At 45.7% G+C, this 20,785-nt stretch overlaps 1 protein-coding gene across 2 annotated transcripts in view; it reads right to left on the bottom strand.

Annotated features, from left to right (window-relative positions):
- Positions 1–17,626: 17,626 nt before the first annotated feature.
- Positions 17,627–20,785, bottom strand: part of ints13 (integrator complex subunit 13) — a 54,264-nt gene continuing 51,105 nt past the window's right edge. For both annotated transcript variants that reach the window (XM_080207179.1, XM_080207180.1), the window contains 3 exons: positions 19,719–19,858; positions 18,181–18,316; positions 17,627–17,945 (listed from right to left, as the gene is read on the bottom strand). In XM_080207179.1, the coding sequence (XP_080063305.1) occupies positions 17,906–17,945; positions 18,181–18,316; positions 19,719–19,858 (316 nt within the window). In that variant the 3' untranslated portion in view covers positions 17,627–17,905. The remainder of the gene's footprint in view (positions 17,946–18,180; positions 18,317–19,718; positions 19,859–20,785) is intronic.

Below are 20,785 nucleotides of genomic sequence, written 5' to 3'. Positions count from 1 at the left end.
TGGTCCTCATCGCTATCCGCAAATCCACCAACCTTTGTGTCATCTGCAAACTTACTAATCAATCCAGATACATTTTCCTCCAAATCATTTGTATAGATTACAAACAGCAAAGATCCCAGCACTGATCCCTGAGGAATGCCACTTGTCACAGCCCTCTATTCAGAAACACACCCTTCCACTGCTACCCTCTGTCTTCTTTGACCGAGCCAGTTTTGTACCCATCTTGCCAGCTCACCTCTGATCCCATGAGACTTCACCTTCTGCACCAGTCTGCCATGAGGGACCTTATCAAAGGCCTTACTGAAGTCCATGTAGACAACATCCAGCGCCCTACCCTCATCAATCATCTTCATCACTTCCTCGAAAAACTCGATCAAGTTCCTGAGACACGACCTCCCCTTACAAAACCATGTTGCCTTTCACTAATACATCCACTTATTTCCAAGTGGGAATCAAGCCTGCCTCCAATAACTTCCCTACCACTGATGTAAGGCTCACCGGCCTGTAATTACCTGGATTATTCTTGCTACCCTTCTTAAAACAAAGGAACAACATTGGCTATTCTCCAATCCTCTGGAACCTCCCCTGTAGCCAGTGAGGATACAAAGATTTCTCTCAAGGGTCCAGAAATTTCCTCCCTTGCCTCTCTCAGTATTCTGGGGTATATCCCATCGGGCCCTGGGGACTTGTCTACATTAATGTTTCTCAAATACCTCCTACCGGGAGATGGCAAGCTGGTTAGTTTAAGTGAATACAAGTGTGATGCTTAATAAGACCAACAGCAATGGGTTCAGTTCCTCTACTGGTTTGGTAGTTTCGTTTTCTTTGGGATGTAAGCATTGCTGGCCAGATCAATATTTATTACCATTACTAATCGCTCTTCAGAAGGTGGTGCCTTAGGAACAGAGTAGGCCATTCAGCCCATCAGGTCCATTCCACCATTCAGTGAGATCATGGCTGATCTGTGCCCTAAGTTGGGGGTAATGGAGTTGGTAATGGGGTAATGGAGCCCATGGAGTTGGGGGTAGGGTGTTAGTGTGGATAGAGGATTGGTTGTCAAATAGGAGGCAGAGAGTGGGGGTCAATGGGTGCTATTCGGATTGGCGGTTGGTGACTAGTGGAGTGCCCCAGGGGTCGGTGCTGGGGCCTCAGCTTTTTACCATTTATATAGATGATCTGGAGGAGGGAACCGAGTGTAGGGTGTCGAAATTTGCTGATAACACCAAGATTGGGGGAACGGCAAATTGTGCGGAGGGTGTGGAGAGTCTGCAGAAGGATCTAGATAGGCTGGGCGAATGGGGCAGGAAATGGCAAATGCAATTTAATGTTGGCAAGTGTGAGGTGGTCCACTTTGGTAGGAAGAATGGTAGGAAGGATTATTACTTGCATGGCGAAAAACTGCAGCAGGCGACGGTGCAGAGGGACCTCGGGGTCCTTGTGCATGAGTCGCAAAAACCCAGCTTGCAGGTGCAGCAGGTGGTCAGGAAGGCGAATGGGATGCTGGCCTTCATCGCGAGGGGGATTGAATATAAAAGTAGGGAGGTCTTGCTGCAGCTGTATAGGGCATTGGTGAGGCCGCAGCTGGAGTACTGTGTGCAGTTTTGGGCGCCGCACCTGCGCAAAGATATTTTGGCCTTGGAGGGAGTGCAGAGGAGGTTTACTAGGCTGATACCGGAGTTGAGGGGGTTGAGCTATGAGGAGAGGCTGAATAAACTAGGCTTGTACTCCTTAGAGTTTAGAAGAATGAGGGGAGATCTCATTGAGACGTATAAGATGATGAATGGGATGGATAGGATAGAGGTGGAGAGGCTCTTCCCGCTCAAAGGACAGTAGGACTAGGGGGCACAGCCTCAAGATAAAGGGGGGGGGCGGTTTAGAACGGAGTTGAGGAGGAACTTCTTCACTCAAAGGGTGGTGAATCTCTGGAATTCTCTGCCCGTTGAAGTGGTGGAGGCTGCCTCGCTAAATATTTTTAAGACGCGGGTTGATGGGTTTTTGATAAGAGAGGGGATTAAGGGTTATGGGGAGAAAGCGGGAAAGTGGAACTGAGCAGCGACAGATCAGCCATGATCTTATTGAATGGCGGGGCAGGCTCGAAGGGCTAGATGGCCTACTCCTGCTCCTATTTCTTATGTTCTTATGTTCTAATCCCATATACCTGCCTTTGTCCCATACCCCTTAATACTTTTGCTTAACAAAAACAGATCTAAAATTAGCAACTGATCAACTGCTGTTAGTGGAAGATGTTCCAAACCTCTATCACCCTTTGTGTGTAGGAGTGCTACCCAGCATCTGTCCTGAACAGTCTGGCCCTAATTTTTCGATATTGCCCCCTAGTTCTAGAATCTCCAACCAGTGGAAATAGTTTATCTTTACATACCCTGTCTTTTCCTCTTAATAACTTTGTAAGAAGTCTCACAACACCAGGTTAGAGTCCGACCAGTTTATTTGATAGTAATCTCACAAGCTTTCAGAAACACTGTTCCTTCATCAGGTGTGTGAAAGGTTCTCTAAAATTTGGATCAGATCATCCTTCTAACCTTTTAAACGCTACAGAAAACAGGCCCAATTTGTATATTCTCTCCTCACAATTAAACCCCCCCAAGTCCAGGTATCATTCACCGCACTCCCTCTAAGACCATTATATCCTTCCCAAACCGCTGCAGTGCATGTGGCGTAGGTACACCCATGGTGCTGTTAGGGAGGGGGCGTTCCAGGATTTTGACCCAGTGAAGGAATGGTTGATATATTCCCAAGTCAGGATGGTGAGTAACCTGGAGGGGGAACTGGCTGCTGTTCCCATGTGGCTACTGAGTCTCAGTGAGTTGCGGCAGTGTGCCGTGTAGCTGGTACACACTCAGCATCAGCGGGAATAAGTGTTTGAAGGTGGTGGGTGGGGTGCCAATAAAGCGGGCAGCTTTGTCTTGGGTGGTGTTGAACCTCTTGAGTGTCGTTGGAGCTTCAAACAAGTGCAGGGTTTTCCATCGCACTCCTGACCTGTGCCTTGTGGGCAGGCTCTGGGGAGTCAGGAGGTGGGTTACTCGGAGCTGCATTACCATTTCACTAATAACCCTCAGGCAGCTGAGGATACTCCACAAAGAGAGAAACTGGGAACTAAACCATCAATGACAATCTGAATCAGCAACAGAAGCGGAGACAGCAACAAGGTCTGACCAGGGGGTTTATTTTAAAGGTTTAAATATTTAATTTAACTCAGCTGCTAAGAGGTTAATCAGAATATTATTAGGAATTCCTTAACTAAGGAACCTCAACCTCATGTTACAACTGTACAAAACTCTGGTGCGGCCGCACTTGGAGTATTGCGTACAGTTCTGGTCGCCACATTATAAGAAAGATGTGGAGGCATTGGAAAGGGTGCAGAGGAGGTTTACCAGGATGTTGCCTGGTATGGTGGGAAGGTCTTATGGGGAAAGGCTGAGGGACTTGAGGTTATTTTCGTTAGAGAGAAGAAGGTTAAGAGGTGACCTAATTGAGGCATACAAGATGATCAGAGGGTTAGATAGGGTGGATAGCGAGAGCCTTTTTCCTCGGATGGTGATGGCTAACACGAGGGGACATAGCTTTAAATTGAGGGGTGGTAATTATAGGACGGATGTCAGAGGTAGGTTCTTTACTCAGAGGGTAGTAAGGGCATGGAATGCCCTGCCTGCAGCAGTTGTGGACTCGCCAACTTTAAGGGTGTTCAAATGGTCAGTGGATAGGCATATGGATAACATTGGAATAGTTTAGGTTAGAGGGTCATTAGATTGGTTCCACTGGTCGGCGCAACATCGAGGGCCGAAGGGCCTGTACTGCGCTGGGATGTTCTATATTCTAGAATCGCTATAGTGCAGAAGGAAGCCACTCAACCCACCGAGTCCACAATTCCACCCTGTCCCCGCAACCCTACACACTCACCCTGCTAATCCCCTAACACTAAGGGGCAATTTAGCACGGCCAATCCACCTAACCCGGAGTGTGGGAGGAAACTGGAGCACCCGGAGGAAACCCACGCAGACATGGGGAGAATGTGCACACTGACAGTGACCCGAGGCCGGAATTGAACTTGGGATTCCTGGTGCTGTGAGGCCGCAGTGCTAAGCACTGTGCCACACAACGCTATCCATTCACATGCTGAAACCATCCCCTCCCATTCATTCCCACTGCGTTCAGCCCCTAGCATCGCCTCTTTGCAACCTTCTGCAGAGATATTAAATACAAGACTAAACTACTCCTACTGTAGATACTGCAATGCATCAGTGAGCTCCACACATACACCAACTATACAATGCTTTCCTGAGATTATTGTATTAGAGCGACCTTGTATACTTTGCCAGCGTACGCTTTTTGTAATAGAGAGCTGAACTGCTCTGTACAAGTGTATGTTTTTCTGAATATTACTCACTACAAAATGGGAGGAAAAGAAATCCTTCATTGTCCTGAGGAGTGGTGAGTATCATTTAACGATGCCAAGTCCCAAAAAGCAACCCCCCCCCCCATTCACATGCTCAACTCCCCCCGCCCCCATTCACTACCACTCCTCGCAGCCCCGAGAGTCTCCTCTTTGCAACCTTCTGCAGGGATATTACAAACAAGATAATAGTAACTGCGCAGTTAAGGTATCATTTAACAAGGCCACTGATAAATCTTCCACACAAACATGCACAAAATCACTGAACGAGTATCACTAACGTTGCCACAAGAGTCTCGCAATGAAAATACAAGATGGCTTATTCAATGGTCAGAAGAGTGAGTGTCTCTGATAATATAGTGCGTATTCAGGACAACATAGTACAGCATCAGATACCAGTTGTCAGCCTAAGCTCAGTGGCAGTTCTAACGGTAATCAAGAGGTTTTGAGTTCAAGTTTCACTCCAGAGATAGTTAGGATTCTGAGGTCCTGTCATTACACTGTTGAATTGAGTACCTGTCCGCCCTCTCGCAGTGAAGGATCCCATGGAGTGAGGAACAGGGGAGTTCATAGAATCCCTACAGGAGGCCATTCGGCCCATCGAGTCTGCACCGACCACAATCCCACCCTATCCCCATAACCCCACATATTTATCTTGCTAATTCTCCTGATACCAAGGGACAATTTCTTAGCATGGTCAACCAACACAGCCCACACATCTTTGGACGGTGGGAGGAAACTGGAGCACCCGGAGGAAACCCACGTAGACACGGGGAGAACGCGCAGACCCCAGCCAGGAATCGAACCCAGGTCCCTGGACCTTGTAACTCTAGGGGCCCGGGGCCTTACAGTGCTAACTGTCGTGCCACTGTGCTGCCCCAGTTATCCAGGCACATCTACCCACTAATCCCTCTAACCAACGCATCTCAGGGCACTAAGGGCAATTATTTTAGCATGGCCAACCAACCTAACCTGCACATCTTTGGACTGTGGGAGGAAACCGGAGCACCCGGAGGAAACCCACGCAGACACGAGGAGAATGTGCAAACTCTACATAGACAATGACCCGAGCCGGGAATCAAACCCAGGACCCTGGAGCTGTGAAGCAGCAGTGCTAACTGTAAGTTGATTTGTTGCTCTGGAAGAAAGAGGATAGAATATATAGAACCCGTATAGTGGAGGAGGAGGCTATTGGGCCCATCAAGCCTGTGCTGACAACAATCCCACCCAGGTCCTATCCCCATAACTCCATTATATTTATCCTACTAAGTCCAAACATGTGCAGGTTAGGTTGATTGGCCGTGCTAAGAAATTGCCCCTTAGTGTCCAGGGATGTGTCGGTTAGAGGGATTAGTGGGTGGGATATGGGGGTAGGGCCTGGGTGGGATTGTGTTCGGTGCAGACTCGATGGGCCAAAGGGCCTCTTCCTGCACTGTAGGGTTCTAAGATTCTATGACAAGTGCCCCTGACACCGGGGGTGCAATTTAGCATGCCTAATCTACACATTTTTGGATGATCCTTGTAAGTGGGTTGACTGTATACTGCAAGGGTGAAGACAACAATAATATGCAGAAGAAATAACAGACAGAGCAAGGTATTGACGGAGAGTATCTTGGGAAATGCGATAGATCTGTGAAATGCAGCCATTAGAGGTTTGGGAGGATAACACGCCTTGCAGTTCACAGAAGGAAGGAAGCAATTTGATATTTATGGAAATGAAGGGATTTGCATTGAAGAAGTTAGTCAGATCTTAATCGTCACACATGGAAAGCACATGCCACACTTGGAGCTGATGAAAGGCTCAGTCTCTCGTCCTCATCACATGGGCTGTAAGTTAGCAGAGCGGAACCCATCACCAACCCCCTCCCACCCTTCCCCCCCCCACCCCCCCCCCCCCGAAACTGTCTCATTATAGAAGCCACCCCAACCAGAGCAGGCAATGGCTTCGTGATATTGTCGCTGGATGAATGATCCAGAGACCCAGGGCAATGCTCTGGGGACCCTGGGTTCAAACCCCACCGCTGCGGCAGATGGTGAAATTTGAGTTCAGTAAAAAACCTGGAATTGGAAGTCCGATGAAACCACTGTCGATTGTCATGGAAATCCATCTCAAAGAACAACACAGCACGGGAAGCAGGCCCAACGAGCCCACGCCGCCATTTTAACATTATGAGTGCCCTCCTCTACCTTTGTCTACGCCTATTGGGGAAGATTGAGGGGAGACTAATTTAGGGACAATTTGTTACACCAATCAGCCTAAGAGCACGTTTTTGGGATGTGGGAGGAAACCGGAGCACCCGGAGAAAACCCACGCAAGCACGGGGAGAATGTGCAAACTCCCACAGACACCGACCCAAATCCATGTATCTGCACAGCAAACAGTGATAGTCACTGAGCTGTCGTGTTGCCCATCAGATGGTCCAGTTTAAGCGTACACTAACGATGTGAAGCACTAGGCAACTCTCGAAGCAACATCCAAGAGCAGCCCTTGCACAACCCACCGCGTGTATGCCCCTTGCTGGGCAACAAGGCGGACAGAATCGCCCGAGAAGTAAAAGAAAAGACATCAATAAACATGCAAAACTTAGACATTTACAGAATGCCCAGAAGCTCAGAAGTAAGACAAGTGAGCCATGAAATATGTTGCAAGGTCCACAGGAATCAACTGATTCCCAGGGACGTCCCAAGGCTCTTGATCTTTATTTAGAACAGTATCCTGTATCCCTCCATCTCTAGTCTGCTCATGTGCCTATCTAAGTAAGCCTTAAACAACTCTAGCGTGCCTGGCTCCACCACCCTACTTGGCAGTGCATTCCAGGCCCCCACCACCCTTTGTGTGAAAAACCTCCCTCTAACATCCAAATTATACCTCGCGCCCCCCTTCACCCTAAGCCTGTGGCCCCTCGTAATTTTTGTTTCCAACCGAGGAAAAAGCTTACCTCTGTTCACTCTATCTATACCCTTCATGATCTTATACAACTCTATTAGATCTCCCCTCATTCTCCGCCTTTCTAAGGAGAACAGCCCCAATTTGCCCAATCTCTCCTCATAGCTCAGTACCCATAGTTCATAGTTCCATACCAGGCAGCATCCTGGTAAACCTCCTCTGCACTCTCTCCAGGGTCTCCACATCCTTCTGGTAGTAAGGCGACCAGAACTGGACGCAGTACTCCAAATGAGGGCGAACCAACGTTCTGTACAACTGCAACATTAGACGCCAGCTTTTATATTCTATACCCTTTCCTATAAAGGCAAGCATACCATGGGCCTTCTTCACCACCTTCTCCACCTGTACTGCCACCTTCAAGGACTTGTGTACTTGCACCCCCAGGTCCCTCTGCATTTCTATACTCTTAATAGGCCTACCATTTATCGTGTAACTCCCCCCTACATTCTTTCTTCTGAAATGCATCATCTCGCATTTATCTGGATTAAAATCCATCTGCCATTTCTCTGCCCAATATACCAGCCTATCTATATCCCGCTGTATTGCCTGACACTGCTCGTCACTATTAGCAAGTCCAGCCATCTTCGTGTCATTTGCAAACTTGCTGATCACACCACTTACTCCCTCTTCCTTGTCATTTATATATATTACAAATAACAAAGGTCCCCTTCTGAGCCCTGCGGCACACCACTAGTAACAGACCTCCAGTTATCAATCCATCTAGATACCTGTCCTTGTATCCCATGAGCCTTAACCTTTTCAACCAACCTACCACGAGGGACTTTGTCAAATGCCTTACTGAAATCCATGTAGACGACATCCACGGCTGGTCCTTCGTCGACAGTTTTTGTCACCTCCTCAAAAAATTCTACCAGATTCATAAGGCACGACCTCCCCTTAACAAATCCATGCTGCCTATCACTAATCAAATTGGCACACTCTAAATGCTTACACATCCTATCCCTAAGAATCCTTTCCAGCAACATCCCTACCACTGACATCAAACTCACCGGCCTATAATTACCCAGGTTATCCCCACTACCCTTTTTAAACAACAGTACCACGTTCGCTATCCTCCCGTCCTCTGGGACCTCACCTGTGTCCAAGGAAGAGACAAAGATTTGCGTCAGAGGCCCAGCAATTTCATCTCTTGCCCCCCTAAGCAGCCTAGGATAAATGCCATCAGGCCCCGGAGATTTATCAGTTTTAATACTACCTAAAAACCCTAACACTTCCTCCCTCGTAATAGATATTTCCACCAATGGGTCCACAACTCCCTCCAAGACAATACCTGAAAACAGGTCCCTCTCCTTTGTGAATACCGATGCAAAGTATTCATTCAGGATCTCCCCCATTCCCTCAGACTCCAGGCACAGTTACCCTCCTCTGTCCCTAAGAGGGCCAATTTTTCCTCTAACCACTCTTTTATTCCTGACATAGGAGTAAAATGTCTTTGGATTTACCCTAATCCTGTCTGCCAAAGCCATTTCATGCCCCCTTTTCGCCCTTCTAACTCCCCGTTTGAGCTCCCTCCTACTCTCTCTGTATTCCTCCAATACTCTCTCCGTTCCCAGTTGCTTAGACCTAACATATGCCTCTCGTTTCTTCCTGACCAAGTCCTCAATCTCCTTAGTTATCCACGGCTCCCTGATCCTACCTTTCCCATCCTTCCTCTTAACCGGCATGTCTTTCCTGCAACCTTTTCAGTTTTCTCTTGAAAGACTCCCACATGCTGAACGTGGACTTACCCTCAAACAGCCTATCCCAGTCTATATCCCTAAGTTCCTGCCTAATCTGGCTGTATCTAGCCTTCCCCCAATTTAGCACCCTCCCCTTAGGACAGCACTCATCTTTTTCTATTTGTATCCTGAAGTAGACTGAATTGTGGTCACTGTTAGCCACATGTTCCCCTACTGCAACCTTGATCACCTGACCAGGCTCATTACCCAGAACTAAATCCAGTACAGCCCCCTCTCTAGTCGGGCCATCTACATACTGCTCCAAGGACCCTTCCAATACACATTTTACAAATTCGTCCCCGTCTGGACACCCAGCCCTAGGCACCTTCCAATCCACCCCAGGGAGATTAAAGTCGCCCACTACAACAACCCAATTTTTTCTACACCTATCAAAATCCTGCTGTAATTCCTGTTGCACGGTTTCCATCATTTCCATCCTCCGTGTAACATGGAGATCAGAGCTGTGCACAGCACTGCAAGATTATACGCAGGTTTAACATGCGTAACATAAACTCCTTTGGAAATGGATCCCGGGACATTTTTTTAAAATTATTTTTTTGAGCCATGACACTGCTAATAAATTGTGAGTCTGAACACTCGAGCCTCTTTTGCTCATCTCTATTTAAGAGTCTTATCCAAGAAATCAGTGTCCTCTTCAATCCTTCTACAAAAGTGGCACAGTCGGTTAGTACTACTGCCTCACAGCGCCAGGGACCCGGGTTTGATTCCCAGCTTGGGTCACTGTCTGTAAGGAGTTTGCACATTCTCCCCGTGTCTGCGTGGGTTTTCTCTGGGTCCTCCAGTTTCCTCTCGCAGTCCAAAAGATGTGCTGGTTAAGTGGACCAGCCAAGCTAAATTCTTCCTCCGTGTACCCGAACAGGTGCCAGAATGTGGTGACGACGGGATTTTCCATGACTTCATTGCAGTGTTAATGTAAGCCTAATAAATAAACTTTAAAATGCACCAACTCATACAAGAACACAAGAACATAAGAAACAGGAGCAGGAGTAGGCCATCTATTCCTTCGAGCCTGCCCCGCCATTCAATAAGATCATGGCTGATCTGAAGTGGATCAGTTCCACTTTCCCGCTTTCTCCCCTTAATTCCCCTGTCTATCAGAAACCTATCTACCCGTGACTTAAATATATTTAGTGAGGTAGCCTCCACCACTTCAACGGGCAGAGAATTCCAGAGACTCACCATCCTTTGAGTGAAGAAGTTCCTCCTCAACTCCGATCTAAACTGACCCCCCCCCCCCCACTTATCTTGAGGCTGTGCCCTCTAGTCCTGCTATCCTTTGAGTGGGAAGAATCTCTCTACCTCTACCCTATCCATCCCCTTCATTATCTTATATGTCTCTATAAGATCCCCCCTCATCCTTCTAAACTCCAACGAGTACAGACCCAGTCTATTCAATCTCTCCTCATAATCCAACCCCCTCAACTCCGTTATCAGCCTAGTGAACCTCCTCTGCACTCCCTCCAAGGCCAAAATATCCTTGCGTAAGTGCGGCGACCAAAACTGCACACAGTACTCCAGCTGCGGCCTCACCAGTGCCCTGTACAGTTGCAGCAAGACCTCCCTGCTTTTATATTCAATCCCCCTCGCTATAAAGGCCAGCATCCCATTCGCCTTCCTGACCACCTGCTGCACCTGCAGACTGGGTTTTTGCGGCTCGTGCACAAGGACCACCAGGTCCCTCTGCACCGTAGCATGCTGCAGCTTTTCACCCTTTAAATAGTAATCCCTCCTACTATTATTTCTGCCAAAGTGGATAACCTCACACTTGCTTCATTCTTGAAAATAATTTGAATTTTATATTCGAAAGTATCAAAGATGAAATTTAGGAAGCAAAGACTTGTTCTTTTTATTCCAGTTAAAGCAGACATGTATAATGTATACGTTTATAACCGAAGGCAGCTTGGGTTTCATCAACTCCATTATGGATGGCAATAGATACAGTTCAGAGCCAAATTCCGAGATTGGAACAAATCTCAATCTGACCAGTACTGCACAATCTTTTTCAGATCAGACCCGACCACATTCCAGTATTTTACCAAGATGCCTTGCGTCCATTTCCCAGCAGACAACTTATATCAGCATGGAGGAATCTCTGGCTGCAGAAACACCCCTCTCTGACACCTCATCAGGATAACCAGTGAAGTCTTGTCTTTCGACCCAATAGACAGTACGCCTTTGTCCAGCTTCACCGGCCGTGGAAAGCTCACTTTATACAGCACAGAAAGTCGATACGTCACCAAGCCTGCCTGTTGCACTCACCAGTGTAACTGAATTTCAAACAACTTTGCTTTCTAATGGCAGCGGTGAAGAAATTGCAAGCTGTTGACATCCAACATTTTTACCACCTCAAGTACACCAGCAGACTTACGGGGATCAGAGTCTACAGCAACGCATACAAACAAACCTGAATTCATAGCTACAAATATTTCGCTAAGTTCAGACACAGAGCTTTCAACCTCCACCTCGCCTTCTGTCAAATCAGATACTAACTCTCCTCCGTTACAATCTTTTTCTACAATCTTTTTGTAAGCAAATGGAATGTTGGCCTTTATATCGAGGGGGATAGAATATAAAAGCAGGGAGGTCTTGCTGCAACTGTACAGGGCACTGGTGAGGCCGCAGCTGGAGTACTGTGTGCAGTTTTGGTCCCCTTATTTGCAAAAGGATATATTGGCCTTGGAGGGAGTGCAGAGAAGGTTCACCAGGCTGATACCGGAGATGAGGGGGTTAGCTTATGAAGAGAGATTGAATAGACTGGGTCTGTACTCATTGGAGTTTAGAAGGCTGAGGGGGGATCTTATAGAGACATATAAGATAATGAAGGGGATGGATAGGGTAGAGGTAGAGAGATTCTTCCCGCTTAGAAAGGAAACCAGAACTAGAGGGCACAGCCTCAAAATAAGGGGGGGTGGGGGCAGTTTAGATCAGAGTTGAGGAGGAACTTCTTCACTCAAAGGGTGGTGAATCTCTGGAATTCTCTGCCCATTGAAGTGGTGGAGGCTACCTCGCTAAATATATTTAAGTCACAGGTAGATAGGTTTCTGATAGACAGGGGAATTAAAGGTTATGGGGAGAAAGCGGGAAAGTGGAACTGATCCACTTCAGATCAGCCATGATCTTATTGAATGGCGGGGCAGGCTCGAAGGGCTAGATGGCCGACTCCTGCTCCTATTTCTTATGTTCTCATTGTAATGAAGTTCTTTTATCCTCCCTCCACACACAAAAAGCGAATAAGCTGACCCTCACCTCCATGTTCTTCTACCCTTTTAAAACTATATCTTCTCTGTCTGGAGCAGTAGCAAAGCGATCGACGAACAAACAATCGGCTGTTATTTCTGTTTCTTTTCATGAAATTCCAATGGTGCCCACCCATTCAATTATTCCCACATATTCACTCTCACCTCAGGAAGGTCAATCCAGCTGGGACCCTATTGCTCCTTTAAACCCATCCAGCAATGGCCTTAGACCATTCCAGCACACTCCTCTCTCATTAGTAGATGGCAAACCATATTCTCTCACAGTCACCAACCTCATCCTCTCTTCGCTGGTCTCTGTTACATCAGTCGGAAAGGACCTTGTGCTATCCACCTTCACCAATAACTGAACTCTTTCTCCAATCCACAGTTGAAGATTCTCCTGCAGGTTTAGAGACATTGGGACAGATTATAGAACAGTTCGGCAAGGATGGTTTCGTCACTTTTACCCCTTCATTTATGCCATCAATTGATTTAAGAAAGACACAGTTCTCTTTAAGAAGCTGACATCATCTTTTGATATACTTAAGGCATATAACAACAATCTAATAATGCTCACTACTACCTCAATGATGGATGTAATCTACCATCTCTCCTGCCATCATTCTCATCTGAGGTGGACTTATTATATCCCACCTCACAGTTATTTTCAAGCCACGATAGTGCAGCTACAGAATCACCGTACTTCAGTTCATTTCTGTTACCAACCAAGCCATTACCCCCCATTTTATTTCACTCCTTTCCCTCTGACTTATTCTGTTCCACAACATCGTCTACTGACCAAACCAGTCAGCATTCACTGAACGTAATGTCTGTCAACACCTCTCATGTTTGGCAAGACATTTACAACAACATACAACAGCTTCACATATCCGGTATGTCAAGCAACTTAACGCCCAGCCAGTCAAACCTCAACATCCCGAATTCTAGTTTTGACAAGAGTGCAGTACTCACGTGCTAGCCAAGTCAAACAATTGCACAGCCTGCCGACTCTGTGTTAATACATGAATCATGTGTCACTAAAAGTTGGACTCCTTGGGATATGGTTACAGAGATTCCCATTTCTTCTCAAACAAATTGGGCAGCACAGTAGCGCAGTGGTTAGCACTGCTGCTTCATAGCTCCAGGGTGCTGGGTTCGATTCCCGTCTCGGGTCACTGTCGGTGTGGAGTTTGCACATTCTCCTCATGTCTGTGTGGGTTTCCTCCGGGTGCTCCAGTTTCCTCCCACAGTCCAAAGATGTGTGGGTTAGGTTGATTGGCTATGCTAAGAAGTTGCCCCTTAATGTCCAGGGATGTGTAGGTTAGAGGGGTTAGTGGATATGGGGGTAGGGCTTAGGTGGGATTGTGTTCAGTACAGACTTGTTGGGGCGAAGGGCCTCTTTCTGCACTGTAGGGTTCTATGAACTCCAATTAAAAGTCTGAATCCCAAAGATACATCCAAGAAGATCTCAACCAACCCTGAAATACCTGCCTCAGAGTACAACAGCAAGGTAAAACTGTCTTTTCATGCACGTGTTTTAGTTTGTTCTACTTGCAACTCATGACTTCACAACGATTCTGATTCATTTTTTACTCCACCTGATCTTTTACAGCTGGCTCTCACCTCTCGATCTTTTGTGCACCATTATTCTGTTCCGTAATAACGCTACATCAAATAATTAACTCTGGGATAACTAACCTTAAATCCTCAGTCCTTTTGCATTTCGGAAGGTTTATCACACAACTGGCTGTCTCAGGTATTAAATAACGAAGTCTATCTCTATCATTAGATGTCTATGTGAGTTGGTGCCATGTTGTTGTAAAGCAGGGTTGTCCAACCATTTCGCACAAGGGTCCGCGTTTCAGTTTTTTTCTCCCCCGAGGGGCTCTCGAGCAAATTTCAGAAAGTTCGGGTTTGGCACAAGAATAAACATAAAAAATAACAGCAAAATAATAAATTGATTGCTTAGAAAAGTCACAAATAATATCGGCCATTGGTGACCCTATCAATAGCAAATGTGGGAGAGAAATGGCCTGTGATTGGAAGACCTGCTACTTGTAGATCTGTCATTTCCATTTGATCCTTAAAGTCCTTGAGCTGAATAGAGGGGGGCAGGGTGGGCCAGGGAGAGAGAGGGGCAGGCCGGGTCGGGGAGAGAGAAAGGGGCAGGGTGGGCCAGGGGGAGAGAGGGGCAGGGCAGGGGGGGCCGGGCCACTTGTGGCCCTCAGGCTGTATGTTGGACAATCCTGTTGTACATGTTTAACAAGTGTACAGAACCAGACACCACGCCACATCTTTATTCATTCATGCAATCCTCAGTTCTCAGCTGCTTAGGCATCAAGCTCCGAAATTCCCTCCCTAAGCCTCTGCACCTCTCCTTTCACTCCCCTCTAAACCTGCCGCTTTAACCATGCTTGTGCTGTGTGTCAAATTTCCTGGGCATTTCCTTGTGGCATATTAAAAGGCAGTAAAAGAATGCCAATTTCTTCCCTAAGGCAAGTAGCTATCCCCATGGAAAATTCTGCCACTGGAATGTGGGGACAAAGTGTCAGTATTGGCGATAGTTTACACTGAGGCACCACAACATGCGGTCACTGGATAGAACTAAACCATATTCTGCGCTGCTGCTTTCCCTTGCCACTTCCACTCTCACTTGCCTTTTCCTTAACTCACATCATACACCCCCCACCCACACTAGCCAACAGCATACCCCTCTAACACCATACACTCCCCCCACACTCCATAACAGCCTATACACCAGCCAACACCATTCACCACCTCCCTCCCACCACACAATCATAATCCCCCACCCCAGCAAACACCACACACACCTCTCTCCTCCCCCACCTTCAGCACACTCCCAAGTTTGCATTAATGCTTTTGAGAAGATTCCAAACTGGTGACTAAGCTTGGTTTACTTGTCCGTTGACATTGTTTATGCCAATGCTGTCCTCATTCAGAAAGCTCATGAGAGCAGCACCCTTCAAAGGTATTTGGGCACTTTTGAACTTTGTTTGTATGCAACTGGAGCGATATTATCCCTAGTGTAAAGCCCCAGGGGAAGCAGATTATCTGCTAAATATGGCCTTGCACCTTTGGGCTTGAACACACAGGAATCAAATTGTTTTTCCCAGATATACTTCCATTTTTGAGTCAACATAAATCAGACATTACTTGGCATTGATACCAGTGTAGGACTTCCGGATCTCTGATTTTATGTTGCTGTTAGTTTTGAAGGGCATGGGTCTTCACTTTAATCTCTCCCAAAAAACTAGGAGTGGTAACAATGAGTTTCTGGCACTTGCTAGTCACACAATACTTTGTATAATCAGCAAGAACACTATAAATTACAGAACAGCATGTACAATAGTTTTTGTTTGCAATGTCTTAAGGTCACAACAACAAGTCTCCAACTATCATCAACCCAATTAAATTCATCTTTGCAACAGTAGGACAAAGATTTCGTTATTCAATAGCTGTAGACACCATTTTTGATCAAGAAAATGGAAATGCCAGAAACTTAACTCTGACAGTAGCTTCAAGTCGATGGATCCCCTTCAGGAAGACAGTCTTGGGTGCAATTCAATCAATCGCAGAATATTCTGGTTGGGTATCCGCTTGAGATGGACTATCAGTTTTCACAAGAGTTTGTCTTAACTGCCACTGACTCGGGTGGGCTTACTGTTCAAGACAGTTTTGTAATTGAACCGAGGCTGCCACCCTGCCACTTGTACTCAGTCAGAATGAAGAAGGTACAGTTATTTTCTTGGAGATCGAGCAAAAGTGGTTCACTTCCTGGAAAAACTTGCCAAGTATCTAAATGATTCCAGCAGTGAGGATATTGTCCTCTTCTCAGTAAGACCAGGTTCCACAACACTACCATGGTACAACAATTCCTTGTGTTCAGCTAGCAAAGGCAATATAAAGGCATGCTCAATAAATACCAAAGGTTGCTCCAAGTAATCTGCTTGTCCGATGGCCATGCACACCCATTTTTTGTTGGGACAATGTTACCCAAGTACAGAATTCAAACAGTTGAGAATCTCACATATGGTGGAGCCTGCCAGCCCACAGCACATCTCAATGCTACAATTACACAACCTCACAGCTCTTATTTGCTGACAGTTATTTGGCCTATTGTTCTTACAGTGCTGCTTCTCATTCTCCTGACTGCCCTATTTGTTACAATCTATTGCTTCTGTAGATGCTCAGAAAGGATTTTCCCGTCCGAGGAACTACGCTTTCGGGAAAACCCATCAACTGCACACGCACACCACTTTGAGATGGAAACTTTATGACCGTGAAAGCCAGCTATATTCATTCCTAAGGCCGTCACAACTGTGGGCAAAACTTCCCCTCCACCTCCACAATATCAACTGGACCAAGTGCAGTTAATATCTAGTAACACACAATGCACCATCTCACTTCAGGGTCCCAATTCACAAACTGAACTACCAAAGTATCAACTGCCTCCTCCTTATGATGTGCAGTCCAAAAGGCAATAAAATCTCATTTGTGTTATGGAAGCTTTAAATTCTTTTGAAACTGCATAAGCTGTTACCTGCAAGGCCAGAAAAGTTTAAAACTTAAATTTAAATGTGCGCTTGCTGGAACAATCTCGGGTTTCCACATAAAACAAACTAGTTTCACAAACCAAAAAGACTGTAGATTGGCTGAACCATTTCCCTTTAGCAGAGACAAATAATTCTTGTATTGAATTACCCAAGAACAAATCTGTTTGCCATTTTTAATCAGTCTAAAATGACTGTAGTAATGTCAGGCACACAGTTAAAGCATTGGTTTTCTTCAAAGGCTGCAGAAGGGCACAGAAACATCTCATCGGTGTGTGACAGCCAAGTGCAAGATATGACAGCGCGGTTATTGGACTGAACCAGCTATCTGGAGATTGCAAGCTCAAATCTCCACTGAGACAGAATGTGGTCATTTGCGGGAAAACTATGAGAGCAGCCAGACTGTCCAAATTAATGTACTTCACATGACATCAACCCCAAATCAAGGTGACTACTTCTTAATGCTGACTACAGTGGCCTAGGAAGCTACAGCAGGCTGCAAGCTACTTTCTCAGTGCAACAAAGATGGGCAATAAACACACTAAACATCCCAAGAACAAGCACAGGCAGAACTAAGTTCATACAGCAAATGGTACGTTAGAACAGGAAACAATGTTCCATACAAGCTGTGTGGATGCGTGCAGAGCAATCAGGAGTAATATTTTTAATGAGTAGAGCACTGAAATTTGTATAAAGTCATAACTTTTATTTTTGGACAACAATGCAAGTTTTGTGTAAATATTGTCTAAAATTGTTGCTGTCTGCAGTAGAAAATGCCAATTTTAACAAAGAGTAAAATTCTTCTGAATCATAGCACAGCAAAATGTGTAAACTTTGTACAATTTGTTGCAAGTCATTTCAACAGCAGAACCCAGGTTGAATTCCTTGAAATGTCAGATTTTCTTTTGCAGAAATGTTTAATTTACAAGTAGCAAAACTGCTGACATAATGCTTCTGTAAAATCTTCGTCGTAAAGCTCTTCATTGCCTGCTGCCTTTACCGTTTTCATGTGTATCCATTCTACAACACAAACACAAATTTGTCAATGCAGAGGTACTGATGATGATACCCAAGATACAAATACAAATGTCATACAGATATTACATTGAATGATAGTTGCACGAACCAAGGAGTAATTTTTCAAAACTGTCTGCAAAGAAAATAATTGGAATTTATTAATGTTTTTCCATTCCAATATAGTACAATGAAAATTCTAGACTTAAAGAAATTTACACATGTTCAAAAACATACTGACCCATTTTCTTCCTTAAGATGCTGATATAATTCAGCTTTATTGTTAACAGAACTCAAGCGACCAGCAAATTCTTGATGCTTTCTTGAATTTGCTGTATTGATTCTATTAGTCCACATTGCGAGCAAGGAAACAGGGCCTGGAGATAAACAAGAGTGAAAAAAGTCAGGGCCATTATTAAACAATACAAATATATTACAACTCTCTACCACATCTATAAACATCTAACAGACAAGCTCCTTGCATTCTGAAAATTGTTCAAATGAATTTTAATCTCAGCAGCTATAGAATTTTCCCACGATAGATGGGATGGGACAGAGTGAGCAGGACAGATAGAGATGGACATTTTCCTCATGTCATTTGGATACTGTCAGCTGAGGTAGCATGGTACAGTAGCAGTGGTTAGCACTGCTGCTTCGCAGCTCTAGGGTCCTGGGTTCGATTCCCGGCTCGGGGTCACTGTCCGTGTGGAGTTTACACATTCTCCTCGTGTCTGTGTGGGTTTCCTCCGGGTGCTCCGGTTTCCTCCCACAGTCCAAAGATGTGCAGGTTAGGTTGATTGGCCATGTTAATAAATTGCCCCTTAGTGTCCAGGTTAGCTGAGGTTAGAGGGATTAGTGGGTATAATATGTAGGGATATGGGGATAGGGCCTGGTTGGGATTGTGTTCGGTGCAGACTCGATGGGCCAAAAGGCCTCTTTCTGCACTGTAGGGTTCTATGGTTCTGGTCAGATTGCCTAAACTGAACTAGTCCCATTTACCTGTGTTTGTCCCCATTTCCCTCTAAACCTTTCTCAACCATATACCTGTCCAAATGCATTTTAAATGTTTTAATTTTCCTGCCCTTATCACCTCCTTTAGCAACTCATTCCACATATGCACCACCCTCTGTGAAAAAGTTGTCCCTCAGGTCCCTTCTTTTCCCCTCTCATCTTAAACTTATGCCCTCACGTTTTGGACTTCCCTACCCTGAACTCAAGTATGAGAAACTATGACCTCCATGCAGGGAGTGAACTATATCCACACACCCTGGCCTCGTGCCCTTCAGGGATGGCGTTGTGGTTAGTACTGCTGCCTCAGTGCCAGGGTCCTGGGTTCGATTCCAACCTTGGGTCACTATCTGTGTGAAGTCTGAACATTCTCCCTACATATGCAAGGGTTTCCTCCCACAATCCCAAGATATGCAGGTTAGGTGGATCGACAATGATAATTTGCCCCTAAGTGTCCCAAGTATGTAGGTTAGGGGGAAATGTGTGGGGTTATGTGGATAGGGCAGGGGTTGAGCACGAGTAAGACGCTCTGAGGGTTGGTGCAGATTCAATGGCCTCCTTCTGCACTGTAGAGATTCTATGGAAATCCGTAAACTTCCTTACACCACTTAAGACAGCATGCACTCCAAATCCCTTCCCCAGTGTGTGCAACATTCCAGCAGAATGTGGGATGTCACAAGTTCAAATGGCATTCCAAAACATGTTGATTTGTGTGCACACTGAATAGAACACAGTCATATGGAACAGATATCTCCTAGTAAGACATCTCACCTTTAACCTTTTCAAGAGGTTGTATTTCTCCAATGCTGACCCTAGGTTTTTTGTTCAGGGGCTCAGGGGAGTCCGGAGAGTCCTTGATGATCTCAGTTTCAATCAATTCCTCCTTTTCCCGCTCCTGAGTTCCTTTTAACCTATACAAAAAAAGGTTTCAAATATCCATTTGTGACTGCACAGATAGCTTCAAATCACGTTAACATTTCACAACTCATGCTGGCGTTGGCATCAAGCTTCAAACAAAGGAAAGCAGCATTTGGAGAAACATCAAGCTACACCACAGCAATTGGTGCTACATCAAACCCCAGTGTTTGTCAGAATGCTGTGACCACCTTCCCTCAAGAAACTGCACCATCCCGAGTTGATGTATTTGTTCTTAGGACATGGGTGGCACCAACGCACCGCACCAGCACTTATTCCCAATTCTCAGGTATTGCAAAATTACTAAGGTTCATTCACATAGCGTGGGACAGGAATGGTGTGCTGTTCTGACAGGGTAGGAGTGGCAGATTCTCTTCGGGGAAGGAGATCTGTGAACCAGTGAGGTTTTTAAACAACTAAGCAGCAACATTTTTGACTATTTTCCCCACTGATGCTTGCCCACAAATTACCAGACTAGTTCAATTCAATTTTGCATTTCCTATGCCAAGATTTATACCAACAGCTTTTGGATTTTCAGACCAGTAGCACACCCACTAGGCTGTGACACCCTCGACATGTCTCTCGTCAAGAAGCTCACAAGCGTATCCTGATACGGGAGGATATCCTGATGGAGGTTCTACCCTGCTGTTGATAACTTGTGAAGACCAGTGGGAGTGAGATGTTGAGGGGAAAAGTAAACCAATGCACCGTGATCACTGTTTTAGGACTTTGATTTTGCAACATAACACTAATTTCCCTAAAACAGTACAGCCCCCACAGCTTACTGTGGGAGTGTTAGCACTTTTGTCCATTACACATATTGAACAGTGTATACTTAGAAGTACACTGCTGACCTCCACATCACTGACCACATATCAACTATCCTGTACTAATCAGGTATGAGGGACATGTTGCTGGAACTC

This window comes from Carcharhinus amblyrhynchos, chromosome 19 (genome assembly GCF_965287045.1).
Source record: "Carcharhinus amblyrhynchos chromosome 19, sCarAmb.v2.hapA, whole genome shotgun sequence".
NCBI classification, from domain to species: Eukaryota; Metazoa; Chordata; class Chondrichthyes; order Carcharhiniformes; family Carcharhinidae; genus Carcharhinus; species Carcharhinus amblyrhynchos.
This window is presented reverse-complemented; position numbering and strand designations above follow the sequence as displayed.